Here is a 17,291-nt window from a genome sequence, read left to right on the forward strand (position 1 = left end):
TCCTGCGCGCAAGTCGCGTGTCGCGCCTGGAGCGCACTCCGGTGCGCGCACGGGAGAGCGCCTATAGATATATATATTTTTTTGAACCTAAATTACTCAAAATCCACTGGAGCACATATCTTGAGACATAGCAAAGGCACATCGGGCTACCAGTCCCTACAATTTTGCCAAGTTTCGTGGAAATCCATTCAGCCGTTCGGGCTAAAAGTGAAATCGACCGCCCTATGGAAATTAACATGGGGAAAACGCGTTTTGGGACCCCCCTTTTATCTTGGCCCCCGCTTAACGTATCCCCCCCAAACTTTCAGGAAAGGACCGGAACCCCGCGAGGCCATTTTCAGGAAATTTTCAGGCAGATTCGTCAACCGGCGCCAAAGTTATTCCAAATAGAATTTTGAGATTTAACATTGAAAAAAATCCTAACTATAACTACCTACTGGCGACCGCCAGTAGGTAATATATATATATATATATATATATATATATATATATATATATATATATATATATAATTTCACTCACAAAAACAAAGGTTAAAGTGACATAGTTAGGTGTAGTATTAATGTCTTACTTTGCTTTAAAAAAAAATCAAAAATCCACTTAAAAAGCAATGGTTAAAGTGAAGCTACCGTTAGGTAAAAATGTCAGCTTAAATGTAACATTTAAAATATTTAAAAAACACTGCACTTCAACAATTATAGTTATTTCAAGTAACTATACCTAGCACCACTGCCATCTGGCACCCACCCATAAGTTCCAGCAGGTCAAGGTACACCCTGGCCTGCCACTTCCTCAAACCTTAGCGTTTTTTTAATCTTCAGGACAGGGGGACCAAAGTCTTGTGTCTTGAAATGGCAGCTGCAACATTTCTCTTCATGTTGCAGTCAGCCAATCAGAGTGCGAGCTCCCATGGGAGTTCATTAAAGCCTTTAGCCTTTGTGGGAGCAAGGTAACTGATAGGAATAAAAGCCCTCTCAGCCACTCTGATCACTTACTCTAATATTTTAAGTTGCATGATCGCAGGAATCTCGTGAAGCTCCCATAAACCCAGCCATTTAAATGCACAAAGTTTTTTAACAGTAATTTCTCAAAAACTACTGAATCGAATTATACTAAGTTACAAAAAAGCACACTTTTGGGACAGTGATCTAGCTTCCTACCAAATTTAGAGTAATTCCTTTGAGCTATTTTTGCTGATTAATCAGCCGCCAATTGATGGATCACCCCTGAACTTTCCGTGAAGGAGCTGAGGTAGATGAACTTTTTTGGGAGGTTTCTTTGAACATGCCAAAGTGATTAGCAAACCAAAAAAAAAACACTACAAAAAATAGTAACACCGTTGTTACTGCCACTGTCTAACAGTTATAAATATATATTTTGCATGTTAAAGCTCGACAAGCATAACTCCTGAGGGTAAGAGAAGCAGAGATTGTGAATAACAGCAAGCTGTAGAGAATAGTCTTTAAATCAGTTGATTTTTAGCAGCTTTTCCGCCTTCTTCTCATTGTTGGAATCACGCTAACACACACGTTTCTGGACTGTGAATAAGGCTGGATTGTTGTGCTGACATTATGAGAATGAGTCTTTGGATCACAAGCACCCTTCGAGTGGGAAAAGATTGGCCTCCTTGCTCTGTGAAAGATACGGATACTGTGCATGTAGCAGGACTGATTATTAATGGATTTCCTAAAAAATATTACATAGCATGTGGGCAAGAGGTGACATGAAATAATTCCATAGTTTGAAGCCAAAATGGCAACCACCTGGACTGCGGGGAGATACATTCCAACTGTGGAAATATAGATTGGGATGAAAGCAATCCATACAAACAGGTAGATGAGCATGCTGAAGGTGATGAAGCGGGCCTCCTTGTACTTGCCTGGAAGGTGCCGGCCTTTGAACGCCACAACAAAACAAAGCAAAGCCAGGAGCCCAATGTACCCAAGCATGATCCCAAAGGCCACATATGAGCCCTCAGTGCACTGCAGTAATATGGTCTGAAGTGTTGAGGAGATAGTGTTACGTGACGCTGGTTTGAATATGAGCCACATTGCACAGATCAGAATCTGGATGGTTGTTGCAACAATGATGACCACTGCGGGCTGGTAAGTGATTTTGCGGCTGGGTTGGTCCATTTTACTTAATTTGAATGCAAGGACAATGCGGAGGGATTTTACTAGAACGCATGAAACGCAAAGGGTGAAACTGATGCCATACATAGTCTGTCGTATCTGGCAAGTGATATCAGTAGGCTCGCCAATGAAGAACCCTGTGCTCAGGAAGCTTGTGAGAAGCGAGAAAGACATCACAATCGAGTAGGCTCCACCTGCAGCTTTGACCGCTGGCGTGTCCCGGTGTTTCAAAAAAATGGCCTGTATCACCAACACAGTAAGGAATCCAAATGCAGCGATACATATCAACACAATGGAAAAGGGATTATTCCAGTGGAGGAACTCAATTGATTTATTTTCACAGTTGGAGCTGCCATTATTGGACCATTTATCTTCTGGGCATTTTGAGCATTCGTTTAGATCTGTGACAAAAAGAAATGTGTGAAAAATTATATACAATATTTTCCATTCTTTGAAAGTATGCAATTGTCCATATTGAAGGCATGAATGTTTTCTACTTTCTTAAGTTGATGTATAAGAGTTGCAAAGTCACATTAGGCAAATAGTGAAGGATTAAGTCAATAGCCATATGATCTGAGAATTCTAACTTTAACATTTCCAAAACTCATATTGAGGTATAGCTTTTCATATCTAGTTGGAGCTTTCTGAAGCATTTGTGGATTTTTGACAGCAGTGCACACCTATATTAGTATCTTTCAGAAAATCCCAACACGAAAATTCAAATATAATCATGTGATAAAGCAAAGACTTTGTACTTCACTCTACAAGTTACTTCAACTAGCCTTGGAATTTGGCTCCTTCCTAGATTTACCAAGACTAGTAAATCTGGGAAGACGTCAAAGTACTGTACCTTCCCAGGAGAGGCATAAGGAGGAAAAAATATCCTTATTTCTGCTTGCTGTTACCTTGTTCTAGGTGTGCTGCATTCTGCCTCACACTTAGAGAAAAAAGCATCTAAGAATTGTTTTTGTGGAGGAAGATTGCTGGTAGAGAGCAGGAACACACCACATATTGGTAAATATGATACATTCCTTCCCTCTACGTTTCACTCAGTGCAGCAGGTTGTTTTGATTCATTGCATGAAGTATTGAGAAATATGGCGGCACTTTGGTAGCAGTTTAAGTTTGTGATAAATCATACACTACATCGAGGATCCCTAAAGGAAATTGATCATGCTGTACCGTTAGGCTGCACCTGGGTGCTTTCTTTCTTTAAATGCTTGCTCTGAGGTCACTCAGACTATCCGTCACTGTGTTAAACAACAACCCCGGTAAACTGGGGGTGGTGCCCAATATGGGTGCATAACCATTATGGATAAATACCTACTTATTGAGGGTTATTCAATTACTAAGATGAGGTAAGCAAATAGAGCTGCTGAGGAAAGCAGATCTGTGTTTCTGCTTACATTTTCTTACCACCTGTAGCACATTGTGGAATCCGCAGGTTAGAAAATGCAGATCGGAGAGCAATATTTGTTAGTTAAATGGATGTTACAGAGAGAACACTATGGGGCATATTATCAAGACAGGCGATAAAATTATCGCCGCTTTAGCGGCAGAAAACTGCAGCTAAAACGGCGATAATGGGCTTGATAATAAGCTCTATGGAATTCCAATTGAAGCCCATGATAGATGTCCTTCACATCTAACATGGGCTTCAATTGGAATTCCATAGAGCATCACCTGTCTTGATAATATGCCCCTATGTTTGTTACACTGACATATAGCATCATTTTCCACTAGCCACCCCTCCAGATAGGGGCAACCCATGACTCTCAATCAATGTGATATGGTCTTTGATATTACTTGGATGGAAAATGACCTGGCAATTTCCATTGTTAATACATTGAACAGAAATTCTATTTAACAATCTGTGGCTATAAAATAAGGGTATGTTTAACCTTTCAGTGAAAATGGTCATGAATGTTAGAACGGAAGAGTTAATTGGTCTGCTTAACATGGCTAGTATTGGGACCCCATGCTTACATTTGTGGCTTTGTCATGGGTGCACCAGTTGGTGAGCCCAGATGTAAGTGAGAACATGGGTGAAGAGTGACCGAGTATCTAGAGATAGTCTCACTATGACCCTTCTGTCGTGGTGGCCAAGAGTACAACTCCTGCCACTCTTGCCTCTGAGACATCATTTCCAATATGTGACAGGAGGTCACGAAAGGGCTTGTTTACCTTCTCTTCTCCACCATCCATCACAATGGACATTATGAAGTCTAAACTGTGAAAGTGGAATCTTATGCAGTTGACATGCAAAACACTCAAGTGGTTCTGGTGGGGTGGTAAAAACTCCACAGGGAATATCACATCACTCGTCAGTTTTCTTCTTCTTCAGCCTTGGCTCTGAGCCCCAACAAATAGTCGACTGTCTCAATGTTCCTTTCTAGAGAGCTTATCCCACCGATTTCACAGAAGACTCATAGGAACTGGGGGGCATATTATCAAGCCTGTGCGCTAAAATTAACGCCTCTTTATCGGCCGAAAACGGCCGATAAAGCGGCGATAATGGGCTTGATAATATGCTCTGTGGAATTCCAATCGAAGCCCATGTTAGATGTCTTCACATCTAACATGTGCTTCGATTGGAATTCCATAGAGCATATTATCAAGCCCATTATCGCCGCTTTATCGGCCGTTTTCGGCCGATAAAGCGGCGATAATTTTAGCGCAGAGGCTTGATAATATGCCCCCAGGTTCCCAAACAGAGAATCAGAAAGTCTGAAACTGACTCCCCCGTCTAGTCAAATACTAAGCATGGAAACAGGAAATCCCAATTCTCCTGAATGGTTCTCCCAAAGCCATTATTGGCTCCATGATACTGGCCTACCAGATAATGTGAGGGCACTTGCAAAGTTTGGTGAATATGAACAAGCATGTAAGGTTGTAGCCTTTACAGAACTTTGCTGGCATTTTCCACTCTGAAAACCTATTCAGATTTATGGGCAGGAGTAAATCGGTTTTCTGGGGGGAAAGTAGCTCAAACATGTATAATAAGTGGATTGCTCTGGAAGGGGCTCTGCATAGAGAAAATATTGTTCCTATTGAAAAGCAAAAAGGTTATTGAATGGCAATTCATTGAGCTACATTTGTGCGTTCATATATAAAAACATATTACATTTTCAAATGTGTATTTACTCACATGAGTACTCCTGAGAAGATGCACCAGTTGCACCTGCCTAGAAGTACTCCTGGACTTCTTTGTCAATTCCAAGAAAGTCAGAAATGTCTCAAAACATTGGAGAGTAATACCAGACCCAGGTCTGACTTTTGATGTGAGTCAGGCCCCAAAAATGGGTACTTCACATTTATTTTTCACTCTCCTTATTCACTTTCTTTATTTCTAAATTGGGACAATGTAGCTCGCTACTTATAAGAAATATAATAGTCATTTTCTTCAAACATTTCGATAGTTCTGCATCTTCAGTGTATACACCTTTATTTTTTAAAGAGTCAGCCCCTATGAACTCCAACTTAGAGTTGCAGTGATAATCACTAACGTCCATGTATGCACTACACTTGGCATTTGCACTTGTAGTTGATATGTCCTTCCCAATGTCATTCCCAAGTGAATGCAATACCTGGAAGTTTCAAAATCTTTCGTTCTCAGATTGTTCATTCTAAAGTTTCACTTTTAAATTGTCAAAAACGTGAGGCAAAAAATAGTAAAACTGGGTATGAATTGATCGGAAAAGCAGTAAAGAATGGCAAAAATTTAGAGTAGAAGGAAAAGTATATGCAAGCCAGAACATCTTACTTTAATGTGCCAATGCATGCACACAAAGGCACTAACAAATACTGTTTACATTGTTGCATGCACAAATGCTGTTTATCACACTAACACCAGCCCTAATGGCTTTGTTTATACTGGGGGAAAACCTAGCCAAAAAGGATTGCTTTCTGTATAGAATTCATACAGGAGGATAAAGAATTAAGGGCCTGATTACGATGCTGGTTGGACCGACATCAGAGGTCCTGTTGAAGGTGGTATGGTGACTGCAGTCTCCACAGAAGTGATCAGTCCAACTGCTGTATTACAATGCATGCATCCTTTACTCTCACCAATCTCTGAAAGAGCGCCGACTCCGACAGCCTTTCTCCAACAGCTGGGATAGTGGTCAGAGAAAAACAGCATCCATAGTACAGCACAGAGATCTTACCGCCATCCCAAATACGATGTGGGTTTTTGACGACCCGACCGTGACGGTCTGACTGCCTGCATTGAGTTGTCAGAAACAATGGATTTGGGGTGCAGAGTCATTGGAATATACTACTCTCCGACAGCCCCTGGTTTGGATATCTTTCTCCAGGTCCCCTCTACAATGAACCCTGAAGGCTCCGGCCCTGTGGGTGCCGGAATGCAGGTAAGTCCATTAGCAGCATGTACCCCATTGACTGGACTACGCAGATCACCACACTCCAGCAATGGGATGCATGATGCACAAGGCATATTTTTGCGCATCCGTCTAATCCAGATGATTATCTGGTCACAATCCAGCACTGCAAGAAGGAGTTTCTAAAATGTTGATACCCACTGAAGATTGTGGTTGCAGAAGTGAAACAAGTGGGAGACTTGCATAGGACAAAACTCTTGGAAAATCAACAAAAAGATACTGCAAAAAGAGAGGTTTTCATATCGACCTTTTACACAAAATCAACATCTGTCAAGAAAATCACTTGAAAGAGAAAGGAACTCTTACAAACAGAACCAGACTTCAGGGGGTTATTAGCTTCTCCTCCACTGTTTGCATATAACAAGACAAGAAATCGAAGAGAGATCATGTCTCCACTCACAAAATTACCTAATGCAGTCCATAAGGGGATGATGAAGTGCCATAACTGCACTTACTGTAATAATGTCATGTAGGTAGCCAGTATCTCACATTCAAGGACAGGGGAATTCACCCTATTGAGACACACTTTTGAATGCAATGCTCAATGCGTGATTTATGTCATCAAGTGCCCTTGTGGATTACATTATGTGGGCAAGATGGAGCGCAAGGTCAAAATTTGGATAACTAAACATGAGAGCATGATAGAAGAACCCTAATTCTCCGCTGGCGACACACTTGCATGAAAAAGGGCACAATGTAGCTCAACTTCATTTTTCCGTTCTAAAATTGGATCAAATATATGGAAACTCTTGGGCCGAAGGGCCATCATGATAAAATGGAAATGACATGATACTTATAAGCAATCTTCAAATGATTTAATCTGTACAGAAAATAAGTTCATTAGGCAGATTATGTCCCTCCTAAAAAGCACACCCCTAGTGCCATTAAGGCTTGACTTAAATATTCGTCCTATTTCTGACGTTATAGCTTTGCGGCCCCTACTGTATTGGAGGAGACTTTGGAGCACCCCGGAGATGGCGAGCTATAAGCACAAACTAAAAGTGGTTTTGGGTCTTTTGGGTGCTGATAAGATTCCCTGGCTTTCATTGTCAGGCATTCTTTGATTTCGATTGGGCTAGAAAACCTCTGGACTAATCCCGAGGACTCTAGCTCAGGTATTTCTAAGAAAACACTTGCCCTAACAATAAAAGATCATAACCTTACAAAAGTCTTTGGAGCCGTCAAAGCCCCAAGCCTAACTAACGAGTTCCCTGGTTTTAAGCCTCATTATGGCTTCGTGACTGAGCTAGATGTCATACAACCTACTTTAGCTAAGAAGCTATTTTTACAATTCAGATACGGAACTCTGCCTTTACATGCATTTACTGATAGGTGGACGGGAGGGCCCCACCGCCTGTGCCCCGGATGCAGGAAGGAGGAGGAATCTCCTATCCATGTTATACTTTTCTGCCCCACATATGCTGTAATTAGAAAGAAGTGGGTCATCCAGTTATGCAAAAACTTGGGCATCAGCAATTACCTTGTTTTTTACAGGATTTTGAGAACTGACACTAGTCCTGTGATAGTTGCTGCAGTTGCAAAGTTCTTGTTTCTAATGTGGCAAATACGCAGGAAATTAATTAGTTAAATTCTGTAATTTTACTGTACTTACTTATTCATGTAAAATTTCAGGAATTAATTTGTGCAAACATGTATTTTATATGCTTCTTTTAATGATACTTAGACCTAATTTAAAAATTTTACAAATCTTAAAATTTCTCTCACCCATTCTAGTTTTCTGTTGTGTTGATGCATTTAAATTAGATGGTTTGTGAGCAAATGTATTTTAACAAAATGGAGGGATGATAATTTGGAATAAGTATTTCTTTTTAACCTTGTATGTGCTTTTATGGTTATATCCAACCGAAATAAAGTTTTTGGAATGGAAAACAAAATAATGTCATGTAGGGAGTCAATATCTCACATTTAAGGACAGGGAAATTCACCCTATTGAGACACACTTTTGACTGCAATGCTCAATGCGTGATTTATGTCATCAAGTGCCCTTGTGGATTACATTATGTGGGCAAGACGGAGTGCAAGGTCAAAATTTGGATAACTAAACATGAGAGCATGATAGAAGAACCCCAATTCAACGCTGGCGACACACTTGCATGAAAAAGGGCACAATGTAGCTCAACTTCGTTTTTCATTCCTAAAATTGGATCAAATATATGGAAACTCTTGTACCGAAGGGCCATAATGATAAATTGGAAATTACGTGATACTTATAACCAATCTTCTTTTCATGTCAGTAGTGCCAGAATGATCCCTTCTCACTTCTCTATACATCAATAGATCCCTATTTTCCATTTTTCTCCCTTTATCGTCTCTTTGTTCCCGAAGAATTCTGTTTACCATACTAGCAAATTATTTCAACCTAGCTAGAGCTTCTAAATCATTTCCATATGATTTCACAACCTCAACAGGATCATAAGAAGAGCATATGTAACCATGAAGTACCACGCTTTCACACACTCATTTTTACTGACCATGAGCAATAGACATGTTTGTACATTTATCACCTTTTTAATAATTACGAGTCTCCAGCCGCTTACATCAGTTTCTCAGATTCAAAAAGGCAATTTAGCTTGAGTATGTTACACAATATATATATTATCGCTGCCCTCTTCTTCTTATTTATTTCTACACATTATTATCTAAGAGGAATCCCACAACTTATTTGATCAAGTGAAAATTTGAGCTTTACGTTTTTTCTGATTGTGGCATATGCTGAATTACACAGTGTTGCTCTGTTACACGCGTTTTACTAGTTGTGATTCATTATATAGTTGTGATTCATTATATAATCAACAAAATCCGTTATGTAATGCAGTTTTACTATTGTGAAGACGTGTGATTGTTGCCAAATAGGCCACTGCTTATGCTGTTGATGTATTTCTTCATACCCTATTTCTTCATGCCCCTTTTCCGTATTTATGCATACTGCTTACAGTAGTCTGTTTTTACTCTTTTTAGTAGCATGAATTCGTGCATTAGAGTTTAAATCAAGCACTCACCAAATTCAGCACATCTGATTGCTTTCACTGCTTGGTTGGAGGTTTTTCCACACCAGCATTTTTTCGAATTAGCACGTTTCCCAAACGGGTGAGCAATTTAACACAACGGCAGTTGAGATGCACTACTTGCATCTGGGAGTTCGAACAGTGAGTTCAGCTTTAACACTGGCACTTTTTCTTTGGAGGAAACACATGCTGTATTTTCAGTTCGAAAACTCAGAATGGGATATTCACAAGGACTTATCTCCTATTTATCCCCGCCTTAACGCATCAAAAGTCGAGATAGATTTAACACCCCATTCACAACCTGGTGCAAACTGCAGACATCACCTGTATTCCTACGATAACTGCCCCAACATGTATCTCCACGGTGGACACCACCAACTAACCCTAATGAGTAGGCATTCCCATGCAAAAAAACACAACACAACTTTTACAACAAACTGCCAGATCTGTGACATGCCACAAAAACATGTGAGAAGCCGCAATAGCACCAGGTATTTAACACCTGCCGTTTGCTGGTTCTAAACAGGACGACTACCCACAGCATGAAAGGGAGTGCAGCCAAGAGCCACACTTGAAGACCCACAGATGCCATGGAGACACTGATCATACAGCTTCGATATCCATGAGGGCCACAACATCCCCCGCCATCACCCCTGCCCACCTCAGCCCCCGGAAAGACACATACCGTGCACGACCCAAGAGCCACAAAAATCGCATGATGACGCACATTGCTAAATTAAATACACACATGTGTGGCCAGAAGAACAAGAAACAGTCACACAGCACTGAAGTAACAACCAAAAACTTTATTAAAACACAACACAAAACACCAATGCAGAAGACTCCTGTCGGGTCCGTCAGCCTGGAAAATAAAGCACACAATCAGGACGTGTGTCATGTGCACATCAAAGGAGCGAGATACAGAGAAACAGAGAAGGAAAGTGTCAGAGAGGGAAGGAAAGGAAGGGAGAGAGAGAGAGAAAGAGAGAGAGAGGGAAGGGTGAAAGTGAGAGAGATAGAAGAAAAGGAAGGGAGAGAGAGTGGGAGAGAGAGAGATAGAGAGAGAGAGAGAAGGAAAGGAAGGGAGAGAGAGAGAGAAAGAAGGGAGAGAGAGTGAGAGAGAGAAGGAAAGGAAAGGAAGAGAGAGAGAGAGAGAGAGAGACACTGCCGCCCCTGTGCACACAGGCCCCACTGTTCACCTGCTGCCACCGGTATGTCCATCGGTAGGCACACAACCTGCCCATGCAAACTCCAGGCACCAGTCACTCCACCATGGCATGGTCAACATCATGCGGGCCCGCCCCGTGGCCCAGCAGGTCCCAGACATGATGCTGAGTCCTGAGTCATCAATGGCGGAGACCACATCGGCGCTCACGTCATCATCGCAGGCTGCACACCCGCTCAGCTATTTTGGGTGCCACTAACCATGTGGTGGTAGGACTGTGATGGCCACAAGGCTTCAGGTGTCACTAATCGGTGCGCAACAAGTCAGGGGACCCTTTATGATTGAGCACCATGGAGCGTCCATCATCTAGTCACCACCGGCAGAGGGGAACGTGACGTTGTCGCCCCTTCTAGTTGCGAGGTCACATGGCCTGTGATGCCTGTGCCGGATAGGTGTGGTGTGTGTGAAAACCTGCCCTCAGGGAGTGGCCATGACATGCTGACAACTAGACCAGTGACATGCACACCACCAGCGAGTTCGCCTGAGACAGGTAGCTATGTTGGCCCCCCTCAGAGGGTAAGCGGAATGGTCTGGCCTGGTATATGCCGGACCAGCGCAGGGTTTGCAACAATGATTCGGGGGCTCTGGGCTTGGTTCAGTCCATGTCCGGACAAGGAAGTGACTAATATGTGTGCCCCTGTTGTAGTGTCCACAGCACCTGGAACACAATAGGCAATGTAGCACATGGTGACTGGCATCCCACTGGATGAGCATCATTGACGTAAGGGAAATCAACATCCCTCATTCATCCATACCTCGATACAAGAATGATGAAAGGCATGACATTACAGTCCATTACTGGATGTTTATTGCACACCCAATGAAGTTATACAGCTGGAGCGGTACAGGGCCATGCCAAGCACACTACACAATATGGGTCTGTGGAGGGCCAGCCAGAGTCCATCCGGGGATGACAAGTATTGCGGAAGAGGAAGGGTACAATCCGTAGTCTGGTCACCGTGTCATTGGTCATCAAACAGGATATGGCAGTCCATGTCTTGGTCCAAGGTGAGTGCAGCAAAGTGTATCAGGGGTCAATGGAAGGTCATGAGGCCATGTGCAGCACCAAGCTGAAATAGGCCAGGTAGCAGAAATTAATGCTAGTGCCTCCTTCTGACAACAATCCCATCCATGTCCTCATCCTCATATGTGTGCTCTGCCCCACCTGTGGGTGTTGCAGGACCGGCTGCGGCACTGTGTGCCACTGACACATCAGGGGCCGGAGGAGGAGCGTCGGCAGCACTGTGTGGCAGTGACACATCAGGTGCCGGAGTGGATACGCCTGCCACACTGTGAGGCACTGACATACTAGGGGTCGGAGATGTGGATGGTGTGGGGGCAGCAGCATTCATCAGCGCCATGCCTTGTGGCAGCAATGCCATGATGAGGATCTGCAGGGCATGGTAGATCCCAGCTACATTTTGCTGATGTGCAGCGGTGGCTGCCATCCTTTCTGCCTCCATCCACACCATGTCCTCCGCATGTGTGACAGCTCAGGGCTGGGATCGCTGGAGCCAGTCTGAGCGGACATGTGTTCTTCTCTCCACATCATGACTCCAACAATGCCAGTCAGGGCTAGTTGGAGACCATGGAGTGGGCTGTGGGTGTCCGTTAGGGACTGGAGCTGGTCCCTAATGGGACCTAGACACCCATGGATGGCGTCCATTTTAATAGCCATGAGGCTGAACCCCACCTGCACCTGTTCACCTGACTCCCTCTGGCCCTCCAACGCACAGCATTGGAAGGCCATGGTTTGTTCCTGGGAGTCTTGGGAGACTGCTGGGTCTGTGGGTGTCTCCTGCTGAGCGGTTTGGGTAGTGGGTGGGGTCTCCTCGATGCAGCTGGACTATCTTGATCCTGGAGGTGAGTTGTAGATGATGTCCATGATGTGTTGGAGGGCTTGGGTGTTGATGCTGGGGGTGAAGTGAAAAGTGGCTGGGACTGCTGTGCAGGAGTTGTTGACGGTACCTCTGCAATGTGAAGGAGAGCTGGTGTATTACAATGTGTCCACATGTGTGTAGCCGCACGGTACATGTTGACATACAGACAGCATGGCATTGTACATTGTGACAGTCTGTGGATCAGGGCCATGACCCAAAGTCATTGTGGTTGTGCACTGTGCTCTGCTTCATTGTGCATGTGTGCCATTGTGGCCCTCTCCACCCGTCCTCCCAGTACCTAGTGGTCACTCAACCTGTTGCGGTTGTGTTGTACCCTGTCGAGCAGTGTCCGTTCACCCAACTTCGGCCACAGTCTCCACACTGATGACTGTCGACACAAGCTCCTCCATGTCATCCAGCATGAGCTGTGGTGCTGGGCTCCCACCTCCGGTCTGCATTGCTGCCTTCTGGTTGGTTGCGAGTTTCTCCTTGGTCTTTAGCTTGATGTCAATCCATCGCCTGTTGGCCTCGTCCATTGACCTCTTGTGCTCTCCGACGGCATTCACCTTGTCCACGATGTCCCGCCATATCCCATTTTTGGTACCCAATGACACGTTGGAGGTGACGAACAGTTGCTGATGTTGTTCCATCACCTCCATTATCAGGATCCTGTTTTACTGCCCACTGAACTTTGTCTTCCTCTTCTTCTTGTCTTTGCCCTCCCCTGTCCCCGAGGTCCCAGGCTGCTTGTCCAGGGTGCTTGTGGGGTTGCGCTCGTCCTCTGCACCTGCTACGGCTCCCTCCATAGTGCTTGGGTGATGGACAGTTTGTGTTTGGGTTTTTAATTCTACTTTTGTACTGATTTTTCCCACCTGACATGTGTGTATTGCAAGCATGGCGCTGCTTATCGCTGATTTCATCATCGTGCTTTGCCTCACCGCATTTTTTTTGCATTAAGGTTTGTGTTATCTCGGTTGGGGTGGTTGTATTGCGGACATTGGCTGAGGTTTCGGCAGACTATCGCATGATACCACCTTGTTGTGAATTCAACGTTATTTTCCCGCAATAGGCTGCGATGTGTAAAGGTGCGTTAGCATTTTTTGGTGATGTTTAGCAAACATTCTTGTGAATATACACCAGAGTGAGTTAGTTAAACTTGGTGCACAGTGTGAGGTTGGTATTTTGAACATTTCTTAAATTCATGGTTACAGTTAGTAGCTGACTTACACTCACTATTTACTTCATATTTAGAGCTGGACATTTTTTGACAACACTGCTTTGTGCAGAAAACCGGAGGCTGTCTTTTCTGAGGTACTAGTAATTTCATAATGGAACTCTCACTTGTTGCATGGATAGTACGGGTACTTCTGTCACACAGCTTATGGCTATGATGAACCGCAGGCAATGGTTTCCTTAGGTGGCCATCAGCTGCATGATGGGAGATGTAGTTCTTTAAATTATCACCTTTTCCAATTGGTTCTAATTGATTACCAGCTTTTAATTTTTATGCTTATGTCTACATCTGATTCTGCTTCATTCCTGTTTCACTTTTTTACTTGATGAGTCATTGTGACGACCGGATTTTCAGACCAGATAGAATCAGCTCACAAAACACCACCAATTCAGCCGAAACGTAACCATCTCCCTCCTCAGGACCCATTTATCCAGGCACCTGGGTACCTACCTGAGGATGGGGAATTAGCAATATACAAGCTCATATCATCAAAAACACCACTAAATCTATAGGATTACTAGGAATACTCACTGATTACTAAGGACTTCTATGCTCTACACCACACTCATACCTTATAGTCTCGCGGCAACTCAGACCCAGACTATGCTACCCTCCTACTCATAGTGAAGGGGGCAGTTCCGATAACTTACCATTACACACTGACCACAATCAGTGCTCACTCAAGCCACAATCCTGTGGGTATACACACTGACCACAATCAGTGCTCTCACTATTTCATACATACACAAGCCACAATCCTGTGGGTATACACACTGACCACAATCAGTGCTCGCTCAAGCCACCATCCTGTGGGTATACACACTGACCACAATCAGTGCTCACTCAAGCCACAATCCTGTGGGTATACACATTGACCACAATCAATGCTCTCATTAACGCCGCTACACAACGACGATCACTTTCCTATGAATACCTTCAGCTCTCTCTCTCTCTGTTGGGAAGTTTCTCTATATATATCTAGTATCTACTGGGGATGTCTCATATGCAATTGTTATATTTTATGTGGTACACAAGAATGGCCAAATTACAATATGCAAAGGTTATTATCAAATACAAGTGCTCCTCTACTCCCTTGCTCAGTTACCATTTACCTGGATGGGAGATGCATCCGTTCACATAACAGCATCTGACTAGAAGAAAGGTTAACTTTATTATGAATGATAACACTTGCACAAATGTTCACTAAGAACTGGGGTTCCTTTATTATTATAACATCACAATAACTAGCAATCTAGACATAGCCTGAAAAGTAAAGGGGAATAGACACATCCACAGATCTGCGGGGTCTCTTTATTATAATGGAAAGCTTTATTACTAATTATAACAGACTGCACACCGCTGAAAGAAAAAGGATTAATCAGTGTAGGGAATCTAGCCTAGGAAATAAAGAAGTGTAAAGCAAACTAGTTTATAATACCTCACCCTATTAGAAAGGAATGTTTCTCTCTCTCTGGTGGAATCAGGGCTCTCTCTCTCCCTCCGTCACCACGGCTTCACTCCACTGGCTCAACTGCTCCAGCTGGCAGCTTCAACTCTTCCATCTGACTGGCAACTGCTTTAATGCATTCTGGTAAACTGGCAGCTCCAGCTGACAGTTCCAACTTCATTCCAAGATTCATCTGACTGCTCTCTCCAGCTCCAGCATGACACTGACTGCTCTCTCTCCATTCCAAAATACCAACTGAACTGAACTGTTCCAAAGACCAACTGACTGCTCTCTCTGGTTCCAACTCACTGACTGACTTCTCTCTCTGGTTCCAACTCACTGACTGACTTCTATCTCTGGTTCCACTCACTGACTGACTTCTCTCTCTGGTTCCAACTCACTGACTGACCCCCCGCCTCTTCTGCACTTCGCTAATATGGAATGCTCTCCCCTCATGGAAATTTCCAACAGAAACTACCTCCCACCGAATTCCTGTGCTAGCTCCAAGGCTCTCCGCGCAAATGCAGTGACCATCTGCATGTTACGTCTGGGCCCAAGAGACAAACACATTCTTTTCGATAAGAACCGGTCTCCGCTGGTTTTCCCCTAGCACACAACAGGCTTAAATATAAGCATCACCTTTACCCTGCAATCTCCTCAGTCAGCAGAGGCAGAAAGCAAAATGGAGTCTCTCTGGTTCTGGGCCATGTAGGCCCGAAAAGGATGAAATAAACACTTAACTCTATCAGAGTACATACACAAACCATACCAATATGTAATATAAAGTCAGAACTACAGGATCCACCCTCTACTATAGGTAGGATGATGAAAGGACACATAATTATGTCGAAGCCAATAGGCAATAGATGGATTAGAGTCAGGAATAAGGGACCTATCATCATATAAAGCGGCTATCCTCTAGTTTATGCTTCTAGGTCTGGAAAAAGGCCTAAAAGTACCAAAACAAGCTAAGAATAGGGATCCAGGATGGTAGCAAGCTTACAGTCACCATCACTCAGAAATAGAGCCAAAAACCAGGCCAGCACAGTCATAGAATGTACTAGACCAACAATAAGCCAAGTTAAGCACATTTTTATTGAACATTGCATGTTTTCTTTGATTATAGTGACCCCTGAAGAAGGGTCTCTTCGACCCAAAATGGATTGGGTATTTATAAAGAAGAAAATGTGAGCCCTTGAAGTTGTCTTTGGATGCCATGAATGTGACTACATAACATTTATGATCGATTTTGGGAAACAAAGTAAAAATGGTTCCTGGATGAAATCTTTGTTCTCTTTTCTATTGCTGTTAAAAAATGTATTGTTTAGCGAAGTGCTGAAGTTTATGGATGTTTTTGATGAGATTACCCCCACTACTTTGATTAACATAAAGCATTGAACATATTTACTGGAATATAATGCATCCTTAGGACAAGAATGTACGCTTAGCGTCTGGAAGACTTGTTCTAGTTTCTTTTGGCATAAGGCATATCCCCACATATGTCATCCATGTGTGTCCCTTTCACATGTTTCCTGACTTTGCACGCACTTGCAGTGACATATTCAAGGGTATCTGCACCTCTGGAGATGAGCCCTCCATGGCAGCAGAGGCTGGATCATAATGTGAAGGAGGAACTTACCTGGCCTCGGCCGTCAGAATTGAATTACGGCGGCTGGACAGTTGTTCTTACCAGCATTGTAATAAAGCCAAAAATATGGAAATTAACTTAATAATTCAGTGTACTTTTTAGATTCAAAGGACTGACTCATGCAAGCAAATTTTTTGGAAAGCAGAATGATATACCCAATAGCCAATAGAATGCACAGACAGGATTTTCCACAATCACAGCCATGTCTTGCAGACAACTGCACTGTTAAAGGAGATCTAAAAGGGGATACTAGAATGTTACATCTTAAAGAAAACAAGGCAAAAGAAAAAAGACAAACCC

General features: G+C 43.2%; 1 protein-coding gene across 1 annotated transcript in view; it reads right to left on the bottom strand.

Moving 5' to 3' along the window:
* Positions 1 to 1,427: 1,427 nt before the first annotated feature.
* Positions 1,428 to 17,291, bottom strand: part of LOC147707952 (G protein-coupled receptor family C group 6 member A-like) — a 114,361-nt gene continuing 98,497 nt past the window's right edge. Inside the window, exon 6 of the mRNA XM_086925264.1 lies at positions 1,428 to 2,533. Coding sequence (XP_086781390.1) covers positions 1,479 to 2,533 — 1,055 coding nt within the window. The 3' untranslated portion in view covers positions 1,428 to 1,478. The remainder of the gene's footprint in view (positions 2,534 to 17,291) is intronic.

This window comes from Lissotriton vulgaris, chromosome 6 (genome assembly GCF_964263255.1).
Source record: "Lissotriton vulgaris chromosome 6, aLisVul1.2, whole genome shotgun sequence".
Taxonomy (NCBI): domain Eukaryota; kingdom Metazoa; phylum Chordata; class Amphibia; order Caudata; family Salamandridae; genus Lissotriton; species Lissotriton vulgaris.